We start from the raw sequence: 23,348 nt of genomic DNA, 5'->3' as shown, positions 1-23,348 counted from the left end.
ACAGGTATGGCTAAGTAGACGACGCAAGAGGGAAGTACTATCTATGTCACAGCTATTTCGACAAATAACTTCCACGCTACCACTAAATCTTAAAAAAAAAAAAATCTAATCGAAACACCGCTATAGCAAAGGAAAACGAACAACACACATCTTTGAATCTCCAATCTAATGGAAACCAAACGATTAGCTACTGCCGCGATTCCGAGCGCGCGAAATACGGATGGAACCCAAACCTTAAGAGCGGAGGGGATCGATGATTTACCTTTATCCGAGAGAGGAGGAGGACACGGACGGGCGGGTACCAACGGCGCAGGAGCAGGAGGAGGTGTGAGAGGGAGGCGGGTGATCTCCGTGGAGGCGGCGCAGTCGGCGCGGTGGGAGGCCGGGAGGACGCGGCGGCGGCGAGAGAGCGAGGCGGCGGCGCACTCGGCGACAGAGGAGGAGGAGAGCCAAGGAGAACGGAGCTGTGGAAGGGGAAGCCTCCTCTGCAAGTGGACCTGGCCTGGCCCATTTAACTAGCATCTGTAAAGCCTATGGGCCTCACTGAACCGGCCCAAATCTAACGTGACCAACGATACTGTTACTTCTGAATTCACCTATATACTCCCCTCAGCTTCAAATTATTTGTAAACTTTACTCTCTACAACTAAGCAACTGCAAATTCTGAATTCATCTGCCCCCTCAGTTTCAAATTTATTGCAAATTCTGAATTTATCTGCCCCCTCAGTTTCAAATTTATTTGTTGTTCTAGTTTTGTCATAAGTCAAACACTTCTATCTTTGACTGCCAATATATGAATTTTTGTAAATTGATGGTCAAAGATATAAGTATTTGACTTTGGATAAAACTACAAGGACAATAATTTGAAACGGAAGGAGTGCTCTAAGTACATTGCTATCCTCTAAAAAGTTTAACATTATACAACTATTATCATTGAATCAGTTAGTCGTTAGGTATAAGAGTTTTTTTTTTTTTTTAACAGGAGCTATAAGAGTACCTAGTACTGGTAAACTTTTACAGGAGAAGAAAGAACAAATTAGAATCAGGAGCGGCAGTTCACAATAATACTAATAATGTACAGCATTCACAGTTGCAATACAATCTCCATAGCTCACTCTCAAATCTACACAAGGGGCAAGAAAGAAATGCCGTGGACAAAACTGGGGATACGTCACCAGAAGAGATAGAAGAAAAAGAAGAGAAATGAGAAGAATCTGTGCACCCAAACTTCAATTCTATCTGTGGAAGTAACCTGCAGCCTCCCAAAACCACCTCAAAGATTTACAGGCAGGCAGTCACCTTCAATCCTTTGGACCAATTGCTGCAGATGCCTGATTATGTACAGACCAACACACCATAGCAATCACTGATGTCACTAGTTAGCTCAATCGGAGTTGTTCATCCTTTTTTGAGCTTCAGGAGACTGGAGCTAGTACATCTCTTGCCTTCTCAAGGCTTTTTCTTCATCGGGGTTCCTATCATCCTCGACGTGCTTCAGTAAGTCTCCGTTTAATCTTGCTGTCAAGGAGGGAGACAATGGTGCGTATATACCTACATCGTGAGAAAATTTATGTGATTATAGGCATAACTGAAAGGAGACTGAATGTCTGATGCCATGTAGAAAGGGATTGTTAGGGTTACAAACTTCTTGATTGCGGAATCCTTTCATAATCCTTCGTCACATGTAACAAAATGGTACCAGACAACACAACAATCAGACCACAGATTTCAGAAGTAATGCTTCCAAGGCTTTGACCAGACCAATCCTGCACCAATTATTAGAGTAGAGTGGGAAATTGGGTTAGCTCATAATGTCAACCCTTAAATCTCGAAGTTGATGGAAAATTAGTGAACAAGATAGTATGATTTCGTTTTACTCCAGTGAGCTTCAGGTATAAGCTGAGACAAATTTTATACTTGCCAACTAACACAAGAAGATAAAGTATTTTGTTCAATCCATCAAAGATATGTTCCATCAATATTTTCCGATGTACATAGGCCCAGTTGGTTGAAGCGAAAAAAAAACTGGAGTTACGGTGAAAACATTTACTCCTACATGGGTCCAAATCCTTTTTTTCTAACCTTTTCATCTCAAGGGGATTCATGGCGCTCCTAGCAGATACTAAAATGGTGTGGGTATGGTTTTTAATTTGAAGTAACATGAATGCTGTAATAAGGTGTAGTGCCAATAGCTTTAGTACATAGTTGAAGTGTACATAAGAAACAAAGGCAGTGATAGGAAGCTTTTGAAAAGGGTCCCAGCAAGAGATGAAGCTAACTAGAAATCAAGGATATTCAGTTTCTTTCAGAAAATAACTTGGGCATTCAAATCATCTACCAAATGAATGGCTGCAGTACAAGGAAACAAAAGAACTTATATTACCTTGAACATTATGACGCTTGCAAGTATTGTTAGTGTTGTGAACATTACATAATAGATTGGAGATACAATTGCAGTATTAAATGTATCAAGTGCCTGGCGAGAAAAAGTACAGTTATTCTGTTACACTGTAAGTATGTGAATGCTGCTAATACAATAAACCTTTCTACCATAATACTCTGCATGACGAAAGAATGATGTTGAAGATACGAATTTTACAATTTTAGACACTGACACAAGTGTTATCAATGCAACGCCAGGGGAATTTTGCCTCTAACTGGTTATCCAGATAATGCAAAGCAGAAGTCATAGAATTGATAACAACAATAGAACCAGTAGCTAGAATGGAATGGTGAAGTAAGACTAATCTAAATAGGTTTACATGATACCAACAAAACATATCTCCACAAATTTGTGAAAAGCATTCTATTGTTCAGTTGTTGATAAGAGTGACATAATACTGCTTTTGACATAGTATATGATATAGCAATAATTCTTTATATTCAAATTTGGCGCTTTATTAATCAATCCCTGACTAGCTGGAGTACTTTGACAAAGAACATATAAATATCACAAACCTATGGTATCAGTGCCCTAAGGGCATTAACAAACAGACCTTGTTCAAGTAATTCATCTGTGTTAGCACACAAGTGGCCACTATAAGCACAAAGAACCAAGTCTCTGGATATACCAACTGATTTGTCCCCTCAAACGTCAACTTTAAGGATGTACCAAGAGCTTTAACACTCATTACCTGAATATATGGACAAACATTAGCAGACCATTAGGGAGAGTAAAGTCATTCAAAACATAAAACAACCAAGAATACTGCAATTGATGGTATAAGTGACATTACCGAAAGAGAACCCATCAAAGAGCAAATGGCAGTGTAGATCAACACATTTGACTGCCCATATAGAGGGGAGAAATGGAACACTAGCACGAAGACCACCACTATAACTGAAGCAACATATAGCAAGAAAGCTGCAAAGGATGATGGAAACATCTCAATTAACAGATATCACTTCCTTATATCAAGAACAAATCGTTTTTTAAGGGTACCGGGAATTAATACTTTGCTTACAAACAGAATCACACCCATGATAAAACGATAATTCTCACCAGGCTGTATCGCCATGTTCCAGATTTCTCTAACTGAAGTAATCTCTTGCTCCTGAGGAGCATGAATAACAATCACCACTGATCCCGCGATGCACATAACACAACCAAGAACACCAAGCGCGTGTAACCTCTCATTCAGGATAAAATGTGCCAGCACTGCACTGAAAGCGAAGACACCGCCAAATACACACACTACTCTCAGTATCACACTTTCCAATACACAATTGCAAAAACAAATTACAGCTTGCTTTATGTATGTAGTATTTCACCTAACAATTATGCTCAGTGCTCCAAGAGGAGTAACAAGAACCGCGGGAGCGAAGGCGTATGCGACGAAGTTGGCAACTTCTCCCACAATCACTGAAAGGAGAGAACTTAGTTCAGAATCACCCACTACTCAATAAACATTGCTCTTCATCTGCTCTACTGAAATCGAAGAAAGAAAAAGAAAAACCTTACTGGTGATCATGCCAACCCACCATAGAGGCTCCAGGAGGTACGAGTACCCACCAACCCCTGCACAAAACCAACTAAGAAAAGTAAGCTTCAGAAAACGAAAAGGAAAAAAGAACAGGAAATCGGGATTGGGGAGGCGACCTGCGCGGATGCCGGAGGCGACGGCGGCGCGGCGGAGGCCCTTCTTCTTGATGATGAAGCTGGCGCCGATGAAGCCGCTGGAGAGGAGCGCCAGGACGATCCCCTTCACGTTGTCCGTCGACAACTCCTGCCCTCCTCCTCCTCCTCCTTCCATCCGCGGATTGAACGATCCGAACTCCACACCAGATTTCCCTCCAAGATCGTCGCTTCCCGGGGCTACTTTCCCCTACAATTCGGGCTGTTTTTGACGACGGGAATGTAGTTCTTGGATGGTTTTTCCGCGTAGGATTTTGTTGCTTGGAAGGAAGAAGAGGGGGAGAGCCGAGAGCTGATTGGCCAGGAGGGCTCCTGCTCCTCTCTCCTGTGTACAGGATGGAGGAGTAGGAGGAACCGAGGAAGAAGCCAAAGGAGGATTACGAGACGAAACAAAACACGGTGATTAGGCGTCGTTTTCCCCCGTGGAAATTTCTTGAGAATTGAGATCGTAGCCTCCTTGTTTAGACTGGCTCCGTGACGGCTGACGGAAGGGTCGAGGGTGGGAGCCACTTGTCAGAAGAATATTCCCATGGAAAAAACATTAAGGGCAAGTTTTATAGTAGGGGTAGTTGTCACATCTAATTTTATCCATGTAAAATAAAATGTGATATATACAATACACCACATCTACACCACCTCTATCATTTTAACTCAAATAATTTTATTTTATTTGTTTGTCTAATCTCCTCTTTCTTTTATCTCCTTTTTTTTTGGTTTGTGTGGAGGTTGCCCCTTGTATGAGGAGTGGCTCACCTTCTCTTTTCTCAATTATTACTTTCACCTCATCATCCAATCTTACATGGCCGTTTTAGGGGCAATACATTAAGCATCATAGTACTTGTCCTAAACGAAGGGTTTATCCACAAATACTAGGCCTCCTTTGAATTGGAGGAATAATGGAGGAAAAATAAAGGAATTGAAATCCTACACTATTCATGTCTTTGATTCGTAGGAATGAGAAAAGGAAAAACATAGGACACTTTCCTATTCCTACGATTCTAGAGCAAAAACGTAGGAAAATTAGCATCCACTCTAACCTCTTGAAAACTTTCCTTGAGTCTATCTCTCTCATCTGATTCCTGTATTTTTCCTACAGTCTAATCAAACGGCTATTCCTGTGTTTTTTCTGTGTTTTGCAATCCTCTGTTTTACACTTACATTCCTATTAGAATCATGTGTTTTTCATATTCCTCTGTTTTTTCAATCCTACGATTCAAAGGGGCCCTTACTTTAAGAAATACGTTAAAACGTAGATGCTCACAGCACATGTACAATTATCTCTGAAAACGCAGGTCACCTTATCTCTATAAATATCTCTGAAAGGCTACACCGATATATTTTGAAATTTACGAAGTTGCCATAGTGGAAGACTAGGCTACCATATCTTGATATTGATAATATCTTGAAAATATTATCAGTGAATATTTTAGTGTATGGGGCGAATTAGTTTAAAGTATGATGAAGCAATCGTTAATGAATGGATGCGTCTAAGTTTGTGAAGCAATGAGTGTACATATAAAATTCGGAAACAATGCAAAGTGGATAGTGGATACATATAAAAGTGGTGCTTGCGTTGCGTTTTTAGGTAGAAAATAAGTACCATGTGAAGCACATGTTGCAAAAATGCTGGGGTTTTCATGGCAGAAATAAGCGATAAGCCGATAACGTAGCAAAAAAAGAAGTACTAATGACTTGCTACAATTGCAATGAAAATAAAGAGTCAATTACACCACAGATTCACAATAGTTGACAAACGAGATAAAAAAAAGAGAGGTCTATATAATTAACTCACATAAATAGAAATACACAGTAATTCAATCATCAATTGAACATATGGCTTATGAAATTGCGGTAGGATAAGTAGCAAAAGCATGATGTTCCCTTGTCACTTTGTCAGTCATGAATCATAATGCATGTTCAAACATCTACCTTAACTAATGACAGACTGGCATTGTACAACAACATTTCAAGGTAAGCTGCAAACTAGTCGAGATGTCAATCAGCTGAACGGTGGCTGCTCAGAAGGGGTGTCAAAGCATAAGCTGAGCATGGACAACAGATCTGATCCGAAGGGCTCTGTTGGAATGGAATTCTTCTACTCATAAGCAGCTTATGTGTCATTGCCGTAGCATATCACGTAACTGAAGCACTTGCTGTCGTTGTTCTGGAGGCAGCATGTTGATCTGGTCAGGTGACATGCTCAAGACTTGCTGTACAAGCATCTTTTCCATCTCAGGCGTCAACTGATTGAAAGACAAACATATGAATAGTTCATTCTATGGGAAAGGGAGAAAACACAACATAGACAACTCCAATAGTTAACAACAGGCACTTACAGGTGCTTCAGGGCGAGCCGAATGGATACCACCAATTCCTTGGGTCATCTGTCCGGGCAAGCCAGGCAAATGCCCAGGGAAATGGGTGCCAGCTGAAGAGGCTTCTGCGTTACCACGCCCCCATGGAGTTGATCTATCCATTTGCATACTTTGAGAATTGTAGTGTGAGGCAGCATGTGAACTACCCTGTTAAAACACAAAGATTGCACGAGTTATTTTATCCCTAAGCATATGATGATCACATCACATCAAGAGTGCAACAGTAAAGCTGTCCAAGTAGCAGATGTAGATGATAATGTTACCAAACATTTTATATAGGCCTCTTGTATGCAAACAGTACATCTTTATAGGATGAAAGATAAGAAATATCATTCATATAACTAAAGAGTAGTGTAGATCACAGGTCAGTGCTCCATAGATAAAAGATCCCACTGTCAGTCATCAAATAACCACACCATCATAGCAGTAGGTACTAAACATTGGACACAATACTTATATCTGCATGATACTTCAAGAGCTAAAACTCTTGTGATCTGATGATAACAAATAAACAACACATTTTTCTTCATCAATGTAGTTCATACATCCAACCTTGAATAGCAAATGTTGAGCAAACACATCAACTTTAATGCGCAAGGGAAGATAACAAAATATTAACACTGACCATATCTTCTATTAGTAGACAAGAAACTGTACCTGGTATAGCTGGGGTGGTGGCTGGTTAGGCAATGGCGGTGGCTGATTAGGCAGTGGTGGTTGACCTGTAAGGAAGGAAGTTTGTGGGTTCCCACCAGGCTGAGAAATTCCAAATATGTTTTGGTGGTCAGTTTGCAGATCATATCTTCAAGTTATCAGGAAATTAAGATTTGGTCCAGAATCTTACATGAAACATTGATTGTTGCAACATGTGTTGAGGAGCATTTGTATGACTCAAGCCAAATGAACTGGGTACTTGCGGATGCATTTGGTGTACGAAGGGCTGCATGTTGGGAGGCCTAGGCAACTGGGGCAATGGTGGTTGTAACTGTTGGTTAAACATACCAGGATTTTGCAAAGGTTGCTGTGGCTGACTATGAACTATTGGCATATGTGATGGAACATTTGAATACTGTGATGAAACATGAGGAGGTAGGGTAGCACTTTGATGCTGGGATGTCTGAGTTGTTGATGTGGGAGGCATTTGATGGATAGGATAACCTTTCGCTTGTGCTGATTGTTGTGGATTTGCTGACATAGCTGGGAGGTCCAAAGACGATGCTGGATTAGACGGACCAGATGAAAATGGGCCAGAAGGTTGTATGTTCTGCTGACTGGAAGGTAACTGAGGTTGGGGAAAACTAGCATGATCTTGAACTGTAGGTTTAACTGATGAAGATGGTGTTGCCTGCACAGCTGCAGGTTGGGCCTTGTCTGAAGATTGTGCCTGCGATACAGCAAGAACTTGATGATGATGATAAATTTCAGTTTATTATTAGCAATTCAAACGCTAAATGTAAAGAAAACTTGAATAACTCAAGTTACATACAGTTTTAGGAGCTTTCACCATTCCAAGTACTACTTGCGCCTGCAAGAAGAAAGGCATATAAGGAAAATATTTTGCATGAATGCATATTTGTAATTTACTGATTGAGCAAGAGAATGCAGTTGAATGTAGCATACACATAGGTTGTTAACACCACACCAAACAATTTATATTGATCAACTGGAGCACAAACGTGTATATGAGAAAATGGGATGTTATGAAACAAGCTGCTGGGAAACTATAGTTAAATATTATACAAGAAGCCGTCGATTCAAATGCAGATGATTTGCTAAACAAAAGAAAAATACTGAACTATGCAGTAGACATTCTTCTTCATCCGGTTATTTCACATCGAAACAGCAGGGACTTGGTGAACATATTATGATAAAACTAAGAAGAGAAACATAGCATGTTACCAACATTAATACACTAGAATCCCATGTGCTAATTAGAATACTGAACTCATCATGCAAAGAGCAGCCAACACAGTTTTTGCTGCATAAAGTCCATCATTATCTCTCGATGCCAACATCAACATGAATTTGGCCTAACTGGATGAGCAAAAAGTCTCTCCCTTATCGGTTAAGAGATTTCCAACTACTAAACTAGAGCTAGGTTCTCTTGTTATGGAAACGAATCTACTCTTTTCTATACTAACCAAACACGAAATCTTACACTTCATAACCAGAATGAAACTTCACAAAACCCTACAAATCTCGAGATTTCGAGAGCGGTCGCGCCCGAGAAGCACCAACCCATCCACCTTTCTCCTAGATAATAAATAAACGAAAACCAACTGAAAGCGCAGGACGCGAGGAATCTCACCCGGAAGAGAGCGCGGGTGACGTCCGGGTTGTCGACGAGCATCCGGCGCACCCTCTCCTGGTCGTGGTCGATCATGACCTGCACACGAGCATCATCGGCGGCGGCGCCGCACCAGAGACCGCTAAATCGGTGAGAAAAAAAATCCGAGCGAAACCTAGACAGAGGTAGCGAGGCAGAGGGGCTATAGGGTTGGGGGAAGCGGGGGCGCACCTTCATCTGGGACATGAGGTCGTACATCTCCGGGCGGGACATGGCGGAGATGTTGGCCGCGAGGGCCTCGCCCGCCGGCTGGTTCGCCGCCATGGGAGGGGAGGGGAGGGGAGGAGAGGAGCGGCCGGAGTCGATGCGGGAGGAGGACGGAAGGCTACCGTGTCAGGAAGGTTCGAGCTGCGAGCCTCGAGCCCCGAACTACCGTTCCGGCCCAACAAGCCACGGCCCAGAAGTCTAGACCTTCTTGGGAATCCCAGCCCAGCCCAACAAGAAAAAAGCGACCTCGTCGTCCATGGATCAAGGGGTGTTTGGTTAATCGCCACGTTTTGTCGCACCACACTTTTGGCACATGATTTGTTAGTCATATGTTTGGTGCACTGTCACAGTTATGGTTTGTCATACTTTTCAAATAGCACGTCCCACACGCTATAAACTTAATTTTATTGCTAACTTTACCACACTTTGTAGCTAACAATTTATCCACCACACTTATATAACTGTCACAACTTGCCTAACTTTTTTTTTAAAGTGTGGCCAACAAACAAACACACCTTAAAACTATATGTAAGATATTTTTATCATGGATCTACATGTCAATGATCCTAAAGTCACCGATTGAGCCGTCCGCTGCTCCAGTCTATCTCTGATGAGTTCCCAACAAATTTCGAGTATCTCAAGCAAGTTCGAGATGTGCATCTTGAACGGTTTTGTTCAAAATTAACCAAATTACATTAAAAGAAATTTGATGGTCTCAACGTCTCGCTAGGCTTGAAATTCAATGGGCAATCGAGATATAGGGGTTGTTCAGATTGTAACCAAAATAAACCTTACTAAATTTTAGCACTGCTAAAATTTTGACAAGTTAGCAATATTATCAAAATTTTGATAGAATTTCTTATGTGTTTACTAAAAATTTAGCAACAAACTAAATATAGGCACTTTTGACAACTTTACCCAAAAAAAAGTATAATTGAAAATAGGATCAATTTAAACAGCCCGTAGTTCTATTGCCTCTTCCACCAGTTGTTTGAAACAAAGGAGGAATGGTAACGCAGCGGCAGCCTCGTCGTCGTTGGTGGTGCTCGCCGACGACGACGATGACCACCTGCCTCGTGGATCTGCAAGGGCTTGCTTCGTCCGCTCGCAACATGCTGTTGCTGGTGCGTGCAAGCTTCGATTTTAAGCAGTATAAGACAAGCAGAGTACTCACTGTTAATCCTAAAGTTTGTATTGCATACAACTATTGTTGCAATTTGAGAGGTTCACAAAACTAGCCAACGTTTCTCTTTGAGTTGCTTCTTCCCTCCAAATACAAATGCTACATGTTGCAATTGGAATACATATGTATCGCGAAATATAAGATATAACTCTCTTTGAAACAAATACAGCTTAGGAATTCATGCAGATCATGCAATATACTAATTTACAAAAAAAAAAAAAAGATCCAGGCTGAAACAGCTGTTGCCAGCCGAATACGTTTTGTTTTTTCACACCTCAGAAGATGCTATTATCAGCAAATATGCAAGAAAGCAAAATTTCAGCGCATGCTGAGAGCTACTGGCATGCAACTAATTTAGTAGTAGCACGCACAGCACTGAAAATATTCAGCGATGTTCTTGAAGAAAAAGGCGGTCAATCTAAGATGGTCAATCTTGCATCCTTGCACTACAAAATGGTGGTTTGAACGTTGATATTTAGCTAAATGTTTGCAACCTAATCTGACAATACTACATGTTATCATTTCAATTTTTCATCGCAGTCAACAACTTGACTTGAGCTGCTTGGAACAGGCTAAATACGTCCTTCCGAAAAAAAAAATAAAGGCAAAAAACTAGGATAGATGAATCAATTGGAGCTTCATCCTTCCTGCAGATTAGGTCCATTATCGTCTCCATATACGCCCATGTTGTTTTTGCTCTTGCATACGCCTGTAAGATGGCAAGATAATGGTCATTTACAAGAAACAAGTTTTGTATCAAATAACTACTCTAATCTCTTTAAGTAAATTGTTGTAGCTTCAAACAAGTATCCCAATAAGCTGTAGAAGTCCTCAAAGGTTCGCTACTTATGCATTACTGGGGATCCTTTTTTATACATGCATTACTTCGGAAAATACGAAACCACATCCACATGTATGTACATGTAGCTATGTAGGTACATCCGAATCCCAGTAATCCATAACACTTCAAGAAATGTGCAAGTCACGACAATTAATAGACGATAGAATAGCCAACTAAAGAATATTGGTGCACATTTGATAGTGGTCATGCCTAGGCTCAACCAGTACATATGGTCCATGGAACACCATTTTCTCCCTTTTACAACTAAATTTAGGTTTTACAAAATTCCTAACAAATTTTCAATGTCAGTCTGTCCATAGCATGATTCCACTTTCGTTCTTTGAGTGTAACCTTTACTGGTACAACGTGAAAACACTATACATCAGGCTATGTAAAGGCAGGACTAAATCTAAGCCCAGGTTAGTCAACCACAACAAGTAATATATACTATCTCCGTTTCAGATTATAAGTCGTAGTCAAAATCAAACTACTCTAAGTTTGACCGTCAAATATAGGAGTAATATTTACAACGCCAAATTAGTTTCATTGACTATACTTTTATATAGTATATTTGCCTTGTGTTGAATATGTTACGACTTTTTTCTACAAACATGGTCAAACTTAGAGCAGTTTGACTTTGAAACGACTTATAATCCCAAAAGGAGGGAGTACTCTTTAAGCCTTACCATATGGAAGGGAAATTTTCCTTGTGGAAGCTGGGAATCATAAGATTTATTGTACTAGTTATTTCTACCAAGAATGTTTAATGTCGACTAAAAATGTGCCTTGTCACCCCACAACATGTACCACACATGAGGTACATCCGTAAGTTAGTGAACCACAATGAATACTGCATATTACTTTCATAATTACTCGTAAAGAAGTCATGCATATATATTCACAGTTACAGGCATCTTCTGTTACCATGGAGAGAAACATGATCTTACCTCTGGTGTTCCTTTGAACGCTCGATAAACTCTGCAGCAACATCACGACCTTGATAGGAAGCAAGCACAGTCCTAATATCAGAAGGTCTCACCATGGCAACATCTGCAGTACATGTTGGCTTTGTCAACATTTAAGCACTTGATTCCATTGTACAACAAAAGAAGAACCTAAAACAACATGCTAGTATATCACAGGAGAAGGATAGGAACACTTACACTCTAGAAATGGGATCAGATCCAGCAGCTGGGTGTCATCAGTTTCAAGTTTCCAAGGTTTGATTTGAACACAATTTTCTGGCTGTAAGCAAGATTCAAGAGCGTGGCCGCTGATGTAAATAACTTGTGCAGGATTTCTATTCAACTTTGACAAATCCTGGTAAAACATGATAAAAAAATATATTAAAAGGTAAAGCACCAAACAGTACGAAACGGAAGTTGACACTACACCATGCCTTAGTTAGATGTGTTGTAACATTTTTCTTAGAAAAGACTACAGGGTGTACATGTGCTGAAACAGAATAATTATCTTTATACATAGCATATTGAATATAAGCTATAATGTTGGTTAGGTGAGGAACCAGCAGTTCAGGAGCCATGCAGAGGATGAAGGCACATTTGACATGATTAGGCAATGGGGAAGGATGGGGTGCAGAACCAACCATCAGCAACAATATCCCAAAGACTGAAATATTTAAAGCAGCAAACAAGTATGCGCCACACATAGAAAGGTTTTCTATAATCAAGACACTAGTATTCATTTACAATATAAAGATTGCTAAGATGATACTGCTATGCTGATGCTCATTTACATGCTTTGATGGCAGAGTCCCTCACTTTAACTAGGGATTTCGGGAGACTCTACGTGCTTATTTTGGAGTACATAAACTGCAAAAAAGATGATAGAATGGAGATGGGATGATGAATAAAAATATAAAATGTATGATACACTATTCAGGTGGGGCTCTCTAGACAATCATCAAGGAATGCACTTCATTGTTGAGAGCCATAAGTCAATCATCCACCCAGTATCCTTACCCGATAATGTTTACCATCTTGATACTTAGTTGCAGGTCTTGACAACCTGCCTGTGATGAAACCCTTTGTGTCCAGCCTTTCAAGCACAGGATCAACATACTGCACATATAAAATTATATTATGGAAAATCAGTATGGCATAACACCCTAAAACACAAAACATTCAAAGACAGTTAAGATCAACTTACCATAGGCATCTGATCAGAATACACAACAACTTCATAAAATTTCCCCATGTGTTCTATAAAAGCATCAACTCCTGGCCTCTTAAAAGTCCTCCATCCTCTTTCACGCTGTACAAGAAGAAACAATACTATTATGACATTTCTGGATAACACAGTAAAAACATATAAGAAATAGCAAAGCAGTTTAAGCATGGGCCTTCAAAAGGAGACCATGAAAACACATGGACATGATTCTAATTGATGTCAACACTCGTTCCATTGTGTTATTTCAAGGAAGTGGAGAATCTTGTGAGGAAGCTCCACTCCAAAGTACAAACAATGAAACAGCTAAGCAGAGAACCAATTTCTGGTAACACAACATATTTGTTTCATTATGAATAATACAATGCACATCTTCCTAACACGTTGGAAAGATGAAAATAACGTGTTAATGGAAATGAAGAAAATACAAAAAGGTATAATATGTAATTAACATATGGCAAAACTGTCAGTTTTCATATAGTGTGTATAATAACTCATTTGTTAGACAGTGTCAGATGGTGGATAAATATTATGCTGTAATAAAAATTATATAGCAGGGTAAAGCGAACCAAATTCCACTTCAACTTGACCATGTTTGTGGTAAATTATCATGTGCAACATGCAATACTGATTTCCATACCACACTTTGCCTAACACTATCGACCCCACTGAGTTTCATAGCATATTATATCTGATAAGTAGAACAAATTTCGTTCTCCAATTCATCCAACAGTCTTATCTCAATTTCTTATTAGAATATATTTTTTCCTGTGTGCCTATATGGTGGGATTAAGAATCACTGTCTGGACTAAAATAACATAAGTTATTTCTACATCAGGTCCAATGCTTAGATCATATCACTCAAAACGGATTTTTCACAATAAACAAAAGGACTGAATTATCTTCTTCACTATACCAGCCAATCAGAGTAAACGAGTGTTTCATTCAGATCAAGAACTAGAGTGAAGATATGCTGATTTAGAGGATCAAGATCCGGTAGCAGTTTGTCTGACGTGGGTTCAGCAAAGCCCTGAAACAGACATAGCTAGTCAGTTGTAAATATTTACTGGAAACATTTATAAAGAACATTGAGAAGCTTATGATTTGTAACTAACCCGAATATGGTCCTCAATTGTGTGTCTAACATCCATGTAGAATTCTATTGCTGCAACAGGAGCTACAATAACAAAATGTCTAACATCAATATTAAGAAGGTGCCAAACAGAAAAAAAAAATGCAATCAACAAACTAAGATTGAATTCAACAAATAATCTGGAGCATAAATATGTTCAAGCTTAGAATAATAATATGTATAAAGCAATTAGGTAAACGCCTAAAAGCTAAAAGGATCATTTGGTGATTATTTTTATAAGGATTTAAACAAATCTATATATTAAGGAACTTATTATGCACTCCCAGTTTCAGGAGAGCAGGATTACATACTGCCACAAAGGATATGACCTACAATGAACACATTATGTATTGTAACCATTCAACAGCATTTCCATTGTTCTTCCATTGCATCCACTGAGGGCAATTCTGTAATCACTGACTACCTACAGTAGCATACATGCAATGTATTGATACAGCTTAATAGTGAATAATTGTATCACCCTTCAATCAAATGCTCTGAAAGTGTGCCCTGTGCAGTGGTGATTCCTAAGGACACCAGAATAATAAAAAAGGAGTATGTCATGTAATGTACCTTTCATAGCCGTCGAGTAAACCATAGCCTGGAACTTCTGCACACAAGAAAGACCACAATCATTAAGTATTAGACATAGTCCACACTCAAATTGAACCTATTTGCTGCAGAGAACAGTTCTTGCTCTTGATCTAAACCAACGAAGAGGCAATCACTTTTCACTGCATGTTTCTATTTCATAACAAATCCATCTTAACATTATCATTTGTGCAAAGTTTTAGTGAAGGCATAAGAACACTAAAATTAGCAATTGCTTCGGGACCTTACTTTTGATATATTACTTTCATGCATTACAACAAACTGAGCTGACAATAATATATTCAGGGTAAAATACTTAAATTCCCAGCTCAGGTGCCAATAGAACCCTCCTTCCCATACCCCGGTGTTACACTCTTACAAAGTTACAATATCGCATCATAGGATTAATAAGCAACCATCACTCCTTTATACATGGAGTTGGTACCCCGAATATCTTAAGATGACACTACCTCAAATTCAGAGGCGTCCTCCGCAACGGGGCGCGGCGTAGTCATGGCCTTCCTGAACTCCCGCGTCTTCTGATCCACCTCCTCAAGCGTATAAGCTGCACGCAAACGAGACGGAGACACACACAGCACTACAAGTCAAACGCGCCACAAGCTCAAACCAAAAAACGCCCAAAACAGAACACCCTCCCTCCTCGCGCGAGATCGCGACGGGATACCGCGGGATCATACCGTAGCTGGAGTACCCGGCGGCGCCGAGAGCCCCGCACACCGCCGCGAAGGCGCCAAACTTCAGCAGGCCCCACCGCTTCGGCGGCGGCGCCGGCTGCTCCCCCGCGCCAGCCGCGGCAGCGGCCGAGGCGTCGGACGCCCCCGCAGCCGCAGCCTCTACCGGCGCCGCCGCCGCCGCAGCCGCCCCGGAGGAAGCGGTGGTGGAGAAGTGGGGAGCGGCGGCGGAGGCGCGGGGGAGGAGGAGGAGGGCGCGCGATCTCGCCGCGCGGGTCACGGCCGCCATCGCCGCGGCTTGCGAGAGAAGGAAAGGGGGGAGGAGACGAGAGAAAATAAAAAAAAATAGAGTCAAAAGAAATCGCGGGGGTGGGGTTTAGGTTTTGGTTTTTAGTGGAGGGTTTAAGCGAGAGAAAAAAAATAAAATGGCGACTTGGACTCTGCGCCTCAGCGGCGCTGTCGGTTTCCGCGCCGCCCGTGTCATTTGGGCTGGGCTTACATGGGCCCATCCTACTTCCGGCCCAAATTGGCAGCAATGTAGGCCCGACAGAAAGGATTTGGGTCGGAACAGGCCGGGAGAATAAGAAACACATATTGGGCTGGATGTGGCCGTTTCAGGCTTTGGGCCCACTTGTCAGTGTTAGTTAGCAGCATTCACTTTCATTTTTTCCATTCGGACATCGTGACTACCTCGACAAATTTTCCGATAGATATTATAAATATAGTATAATCACTAACTTGCATGTAACTCTAATGTATTATCTTTTTCTCGTAATAATTATATCTCTAGTATTTAATTTATCCTAAAATAGTTGTTAAAATATTAACTATCTCATCAATCATTTCTCATTCAAAAATTTTCTTATTCTACCCTCAAACACCTTCTCACTCTTACCTATACACCATTTAATGAGAGGTGCCATAATCTTTCTTATCAAATCTTAATATAGTACTGAACAACCTATAATTACATAGGAGGGAGGTAGTAACTTGTATATAACTTTAAAAAATATCTCAGTGACATGCTATTTTTATGAAATGGAGGTCGTAAGGACCGAATCTCCTTACATGTGTGGGTTTTTCTTTATCACTTTCATGAATCTTGAAAGATCCCTTGATTCAAAATGAATCAAGATTATATGAAAGTACTTAGAGGTTATATCATAATTATATATAAGTTGTAATGTAATTACACTATGATTCTATTATATTTACATCATCATTTTTTAAAAAAAATGATCGAAAAATTAATAACAAAATCGTCGGACATTTGGGCCATGCCTCAGTCTCCTTACTACTGAATCATGAGTGGATTCAGAAGAACATCTTGCCACTTAGCGATTCCGTTAACTAGTTTACAATACCAACCATATCGTTCGGTGTCAATCTGTGCCATCAAATTACTGTCAGACTAGATGCTGAAGTTATCAAGTAATAATCCTGCCATTCATAACTTAATTATTACTAGCACCCGGTGTTATCGTAATTTACCAGATACTAGAACGCACGAACGCTATGCGTCAAATTAATTAAGGGCATCCACAATATGGTGTAAAAGTAGTCCATAAACAATAGAATATTTCATTCAGCCATCTATAACCATTGTGCAACTCGTCCATATGAAAAAAATAACAAAAGATATCCATATGCATATGGACTACCATATGGAATAAATTATATTATCTATCTCTACTCCCCTCTCTTCTCCTATTGATACCTTGTATCTATATACATTGTGGAGATTGTCATAGGGAAAAACTATTTATGTGGGTCACATCTATATGGATCACTTTGTCATATACATTGGTGATGCTCTAAGAAAACTAGCAGTCCCAACCCATAGTGTCCATAAGCAGTGTCTATGGTGCCATGTCAATAAGACATCACAATAAAAACTACACTCTACAACCCATGATTTCTTAAAGTGGGCCATTAATAAATGCATCATCTCTCTTCTCTACCAACATATTTTTTTTTCATCTATTATGAAGACACTATTCTCTCCCAATGCAAAACTTGATAGTGTCTAGTGCATAGTTTCTCGTGTTGAAGCTGTGTCTTGCATGAGACCCAGTTTCTTTCTCTCTTCACTCTCTCTCTTAATTAATATAATACCATATAAGTTAAAAGTCCTACATAGCAATGTAATTAATGCCATAGACACCATCCTAAATGGAGGGTTAGAACTGCCCTAAGGCGTGCAAGCTGCAGGAGTACTACTGAACTCCATTGTTAGTAGTACTACGTACTCCTAAAAATGAGTACATTCATATTGATATAGTCACAGCTGCTAAATTAATTTTTAGGGACCATGTAAACATGCACGCATTCATGTGCATTGGTCCCGGACACCAGGGTGCGCGAAAGACGCAGGCAGTGTAGTGTGTGTCCTGCTCCTGCATCTGCTCCGCTCGCAGTTGCTGACGACGCATGCATGCGAAAACCCTAGCCCCTCTACAGGCCTATGCAGAAGATGCAGGGTTGATAGTGTCCCACAGGCCACAGCCAGTCAGCCAGTCAGCCACAGCCCGGCCGCCCAGCCCGGGGGGTCAGTTCTTTTGGATTGTCACATCACACGCGCGACTTTTCTTACAAAACTCTTAGCGAAATCAACATTCTAAGTTTCTACGTAAATTTTGCCTTACATGTCATAAACAATTATGGTCTTTGCTGAGACTCCACGAGAACGTGAATTTGATGGTAATTTCACGATTATCTGTTGTTTCGGGGAGAGAACTTCCGTAAAATAGCAGTTTTGCCCCTGGGACCAAAATTCTATCCTAAGCCAGCAAGCCAGCAGGCGGCGGTGCCAATAAAGGTCGTCGGGGCAGAGCAACCAGTTGGATCCAAAGGCAGTGGTGGCAGAAACAAACCATCCAAAGATTGTCGATGGGGAGGTCAGGGGCGGCAGACGACGAGATGAGGCAGGGAGTAGGAGAGACGACGAGCGAGGGAGAGTGCGCCGACAGCGAAGAGGCCAATGAGGTAGTGGGCGACAAGGCGAGGCCAATGTCATGCAAAGGTCACCGCACCCCCTCCCCATGCGGCGGCTTTGCTACAAAAAACTAAGGAAGAAGCTCACAATGGCGGGGATGCCCCTTCCCCGTGCACCGGCGGTTCCTAGCAGCGCATCGGATAGTCGGGGGAGGGGGGAAGGGGTGGGATCCAGCGACGGGGAAGAAGCGGAGTGGAGGTTGTCGTGATGGAGAAGGTGGGGACAGGGTTGTCGGCTGAGGTCGATGCAGATCGAGCCGAAGTCAAGGAAGGTCGATGGCTTGAGGAGGATCTCAATGCCACCGACATCATGAGATCCATATCCAGAAGTCAATGACATGACGTGAAGGAAGAAGCGCGAGAGCTACCGACATTGAGGAAGCATGGGTAGTGTGGTGGCGGCGAATCTTGACTTGGAGGCCAGGATCGCACTATAGGATGACGAGTACCATGGCGGCAGCCAGGTAGGGAAACATGACAACGGTTGCATGACATTAGGTTGAGAAGGAATAATAGAGAGTAAAATGGATATTTTACATGATTTTTCTCTCCTCAACTAAGTGAATAATGTATTTTACTGCTCAAGGTGTCATGTGGCAAGTTACTATGTGTTTTTTAGTGTTCGGGAGCAATTTCACATTCCTATAATGTCCCCTAGCAAAGACCATACTTTTTGAGTATCATGTAGAAAATTTTGCCGTGCTTTAGAATGGGACTACTCAATCATTTCACAACTTACCCCTATAGAACGTCTAGTAAAACTTTGGAAGATAATAGTTGTCCCTATATAAAATCAGGCTAACAATTTATTTAGTTATAGAGTGTAACCTATTGAATCGGCCTTCAGAGTAAGCTAGGTTTTTGGCTCCTCTTCATTATATATTTTTGGCTCCTCTTCATTTTCTATATATAGGGGTATCTGCCCACATAGAAACGGGGGCAGAGATGGAAAAGATGCAACACGAAAATAAGAAACATTTTAAATGCCTTATTTTAAAATCATTTTGGCACAGACGGTGTTCTTTCTTACCTCGACAAAGAAATAATCATCTATAAAACACTTCTTTACCTATTTATAGAGCCGTGTATAGCAAGATCATGTCTGACATAGTTCCATATCTCAAATTCCTACTATGGGTGTGTTTAGTTTACGCTAAAATTGGAAGTTTGGTTGAAATTGGAACGATGTGACAAAAAAGTTGGAAGTTTGTGTGTGTAGGAAAGTTTTGATGTGATGGAAAAGTTGGAAGTTTAAAGAAAAAGTTTGGAACTAAACTCAGCCTATACTTAATTTAGAGTTTATAAAATAAATTATAGTGGTTTAAAACTTCATGTTCCCTACAAAATGCGAACAAAAGATCTTCTAAAGAAATATTAATCCAAACACAAATCCAAATCCATAGTTTTTTTTTGAGCTAAGATTACCCAGCTTTAAAAAGGAAATCTCAGATATGAAACTTTACCAAACAGACAGGACATGACTCATAAGTATAGATCTTAGTGCATGTGTACCTGGTTGCTGTGGATCGATCGGAGTACCAACCAATAGTAGAGGGAAAAATTAATTGGTCATGCCCGCGCACGGGGCATTTGGATCCCTCGGGCATCAGTGGCACAGCCGCAGTCGCACGGGAGAAGCCCGTCGTCTGCTCGACTACGCGAGACAGAAAGCCACGCAAAACTGTCCCGCATGCCGGTGCGTGCGTGCCCAGTGTATTTTTGGTGTGATTTTTCACCCAGGTAGGCCTTGTTCATACAAAAATCGGACCGGAGATCGACCTGCTCTGGTCGTCGGTTCATCAGTCGAACCATCGATTGTTTATTTATTAATATTATATTTGATTTGTGTTATTTTAAATATAGAATCATTCACATATTTATCATTTAGCACGTGATTAATTAATTAAGCAACCATTCACATATTTCCATTAACCATTCACATATACTTTCTTAATATATTTATATTATTTTAAAAATATTTATATTTTAAGGCAGAGGGAGCAGAGTAATAAGTGTTGAGAATGGGTTTAATTTTACTCGCTGCAAGGTCGCAGGTAGCTAGTCATGCGCATGACGTGCATAGTTTCAGTATAGGCCCGGTCCCACTGCATGTGTTTCTCGTTACTCTTTCGCTACGCGTGGATGACGCACCCTAGCTGATTGATTGATTGATTAGCTGCAAGCTTGGGGATCCAGAAATGATTGATTGATCGTACGGTGTCGACGGGTTTGTCCTCGACCTGCTGCTCGCTAGCTAGCGAGCGTACGTGACGTGTCCGTGTCGCCCAATCACCGGAATCCCCAGAAAGAAATTATACTTGCATACAGTATTAAGTACTCCCTCCGTTTTATTTAAGTGCAACCATAATTTTACGTACCCACTTTTAACCGTCCGTTTTATTTAAAAAAGTTTTATAATTAATATTTTTATTGTTATGAGATGATAAAATATAAATAATATTTTATATGTGAACTTCTGTTTTCAATTTTTTTACGCATGCATGCCATGCGTGACAGAAACGAAAAATTATATGTGCGTCATAGTTTCATCTTTGGTCATTACTCCTTCCGTATAATATTATTAAGCCAAGTTAGTTGCTTTAAAATGATGGAAAATTTTCCGCGCATACAAAACGAGAAATCTTAATAACACTTAATTGATTAATTGAGTATTAACTATTGCAAATTTAAAAATAGATTTATTTAATTTTTAAAACAACTTCTATATAATATTCTTTTTAAAAAAACACACCGTCTAACATTTTGAAAAATATGCAACGGAAAATGAGGAAGTTAAATAAAATAAATGAGCCTAAGTTGTTCTAATTCTTTTATAGTCAAACCCTTTAAAGTTAATAGAAATATTTAGCAACGTCTATAGCACCAAATTAGTTTCATTATAGCCAATATTTTGTATTTAAAGAAAATTAAAATGACTTATATATCAAGTAGAGATAATAGTATAGTTTACTAGTACCAGGGTTGTATTGAAGCATGGCAAAAGGTACGGCGTGGCCTATGGTCGTAGCCGCTTCATCTTTGGTTACCATGGTAGAAGTAGTAGTAGACTTTGTGTGTGGGCTTCAGCATGTTGTGTTGGGCTAGCTTTGTGGAGATGGCAAAGATCTAAAGAAGCCAGGGAGGTCATCATAGGAAAAATTCATAGTTGTGTATATGGACTTTAAAAGCTAACTCCATTCCCTCCATGATAATATAGGATAATATTATTCCATAACATATATAGCTATATTTGGAAGCTTGTTCAATAAAAAATTGCGGTGGTTTTTATAGCAATTCTCTCCTAGGAGTGTACTACCTCCGTCCCAAAAAAAATTATTTTTCAGTTTATCTCACTCGTACAAAGCTTAAAAGGCTAAAATGCCGTTCATTTTCTTAAATATGATACATTCGCCCCTCAGTTTTTTAAACTTAATATATTAAGTAGGGTTTTGTGGAACACACAAATAATGGATAAGATAAAAATGAAGTCCTTACGTAACGGGGAAGTAGTACACTTTTAACTATATATGATGCCGACTTTTCGCGTAACATTTGATCTATCATTTATCTTATTCAAAAGAATTACATAAATATTAGTCCTTCCGTCCCGTAATATAAGGGATTTTAGAGAGATGTGATACAACTTAGTACTACGAATCTGGATAAAGATTATGTACAGATTCATAGTACTAGGTTGTGTCACATCTCTCCAAAATCCCTTATATTATGAAACGGAGGGAGTATTTATTTATTGTGACTTGTTTTATCATCAAATAAAATTAAGAAGAATAGTCAAACGTTGTAAAAAAAAATAGATAGTATATCTTTACTTGTGTGGACCCTACCTGCTAAACTCTCAAGAACCCCGAGATACCAAAACATCATGAAAATATCATTGCTTGCCATGCACACCCATGCTCATCATGACTCCGAACACCAGGTCGTGACCTTATTATAACCCCTCACAATGCAACTTGTTCACATGCTGTGGAGAGCAGCATGCAGTCCAGACCAAAGCTAATTAAACTCGATAGAACCTAATTTTGAGCTAGAAGAGTACATATCTCAATGCTTATTAAAATGCTTAAACAATAAAATGTATTGGTGTCAATTCTTAGGAAAAGCATTTTAACAAGAGAGGAAAAAAATATATTTCCCCGATATTAATCCTACGGGCTAGACTTTCATTTCCTTATCCTAGCCAGAAGCCCGACATTGAACAAGGCTGTAATCATGCATGAAGACGAGAGAAGCAAGATCGGGTTAGCCATAGGGTCAAACATGAACTTCGAAGCAAAATTATTTTGGGTTTATTCTAACTTAAATTTCTTTAGGTTTAATTTGATCGAGTACAGAGAAAGGTAGCAAAATTTATAACATCGAATTAATCTCATTAATTACACCATTGAACATATTTTTATATTAATTTTTTTATTGAAAATATTTTTTTTTCATAAACTTGGTTAAGCTTGAAAAGTTAGACCTAACACAAATCCAAGATGACTATATGATGAAACAGAGGGATCGAAGTAACAAAATATGCAATCCAATTATCCAAACGTATAGGACAAAAGAGGGAAATAATTAGGTGGTGATAAATAAATAGATATGCGAGTCCATTTAACAATAATTTTAGAGAATGATGGACCGCCAACAATGAATTA

The 23,348-nt window shown here is 39.9% G+C and overlaps 3 protein-coding genes across 4 annotated transcripts; all 3 read right to left on the bottom strand.

Moving 5' to 3' along the window:
• Positions 1–984: 984 nt before the first annotated feature.
• On the bottom strand, positions 985–4,538 carry LOC127773266 (probable magnesium transporter NIPA6). Of its 2 annotated transcripts, XM_052299303.1 has the most exons (9): positions 4,100–4,537; positions 3,962–4,018; positions 3,772–3,862; positions 3,503–3,663; positions 3,237–3,364; positions 2,997–3,134; positions 2,384–2,476; positions 1,646–1,766; positions 986–1,551 (listed from the first exon to the last, which is right to left on the bottom strand). In XM_052299303.1, the coding sequence occupies exons 1-9, from the start codon at positions 4,251–4,253 to the stop codon at positions 1,430–1,432; spliced, it is 1,065 nt and encodes a 354-aa protein (XP_052155263.1). In that variant the 5' UTR covers positions 4,254–4,537; the 3' UTR covers positions 986–1,429. The 2 variants fall into 2 exon arrangements, with proteins under 2 accessions (XP_052155264.1, XP_052155263.1); XM_052299304.1 differs by lacking the exon at positions 2,384–2,476 and having other exon boundaries at positions 985–1,551; positions 4,100–4,538.
• Positions 4,539–5,894: 1,356 nt separating this feature from the next.
• LOC127773265 (cleavage stimulating factor 64) lies at positions 5,895–9,192 on the bottom strand. Its single transcript, XM_052299302.1, has 7 exons — positions 9,029–9,192; positions 8,819–8,896; positions 7,997–8,035; positions 7,355–7,894; positions 7,168–7,266; positions 6,472–6,657; positions 5,895–6,378 (listed from the first exon to the last, which is right to left on the bottom strand). Exons 1-7 carry the CDS (start codon positions 9,119–9,121, stop codon positions 6,253–6,255), a joined length of 1,161 nt encoding a protein of 386 aa, XP_052155262.1. The 5' UTR covers positions 9,122–9,192; the 3' UTR covers positions 5,895–6,252.
• Positions 9,193–10,701: 1,509 nt separating this feature from the next.
• On the bottom strand, positions 10,702–16,037 carry LOC127775221 (mitochondrial import inner membrane translocase subunit TIM50-like). Its single transcript, XM_052301552.1, has 10 exons — positions 15,697–16,037; positions 15,469–15,563; positions 14,981–15,017; positions 14,391–14,452; positions 14,192–14,305; positions 13,258–13,362; positions 13,071–13,169; positions 12,252–12,408; positions 12,036–12,138; positions 10,702–10,956 (listed from the first exon to the last, which is right to left on the bottom strand). The coding sequence occupies exons 1-10, from the start codon at positions 15,977–15,979 to the stop codon at positions 10,911–10,913; spliced, it is 1,101 nt and encodes a 366-aa protein (XP_052157512.1). The 5' UTR covers positions 15,980–16,037; the 3' UTR covers positions 10,702–10,910.
• Between the last annotated feature and the right edge of the window lie 7,311 nt (positions 16,038–23,348).

Source organism: Oryza glaberrima, chromosome 5 (genome assembly GCF_000147395.1).
Source record: "Oryza glaberrima chromosome 5, OglaRS2, whole genome shotgun sequence".
Lineage (NCBI taxonomy): Eukaryota > Viridiplantae > Streptophyta > Magnoliopsida > Poales > Poaceae > Oryza > Oryza glaberrima.
This window is presented reverse-complemented; position numbering and strand designations above follow the sequence as displayed.

Coding starts and splice junctions, on each gene's coding strand:
- LOC127773266 (XM_052299303.1), bottom strand. CDS start 4,253: ATGGAAGGAGGAGGAGGAGGAGGGCAGGAGTTGTCGACGGACAACGTG. Junction 3,365..3,502: donor GAACATGGCGATACAGCCTG/GTGAGAATTATC, acceptor CATCCTTTGCAG/CTTTCTTGCTATATGTTGCT. Junction 1,552..1,645: donor AAGGATTCCGCAATCAAGAA/GTTTGTAACCCT, acceptor CTCACGATGTAG/GTATATACGCACCATTGTCT.
- LOC127773265 (XM_052299302.1), bottom strand. CDS start 9,121: ATGGCGGCGAACCAGCCGGCGGGCGAGGCCCTCGCGGCCAACATCTCC. Junction 8,897..9,028: donor ACCTCATGTCCCAGATGAAG/GTGCGCCCCCGC, acceptor GCTCGTGTGCAG/GTCATGATCGACCACGACCA. Junction 7,895..7,996: donor TGGTGAAAGCTCCTAAAACT/GTATGTAACTTG, acceptor GCTGTATCGCAG/GCACAATCTTCAGACAAGGC.
- LOC127775221 (XM_052301552.1), bottom strand. CDS start 15,979: ATGGCGGCCGTGACCCGCGCGGCGAGATCGCGCGCCCTCCTCCTCCTC. Junction 14,306..14,390: donor CAATTGAGGACCATATTCGG/GTTAGTTACAAA, acceptor TGTCTGTTTCAG/GGCTTTGCTGAACCCACGTC. Junction 12,409..13,070: donor AAGATGGTAAACATTATCGG/GTAAGGATACTG, acceptor ATGTTTTACCAG/GATTTGTCAAAGTTGAATAG.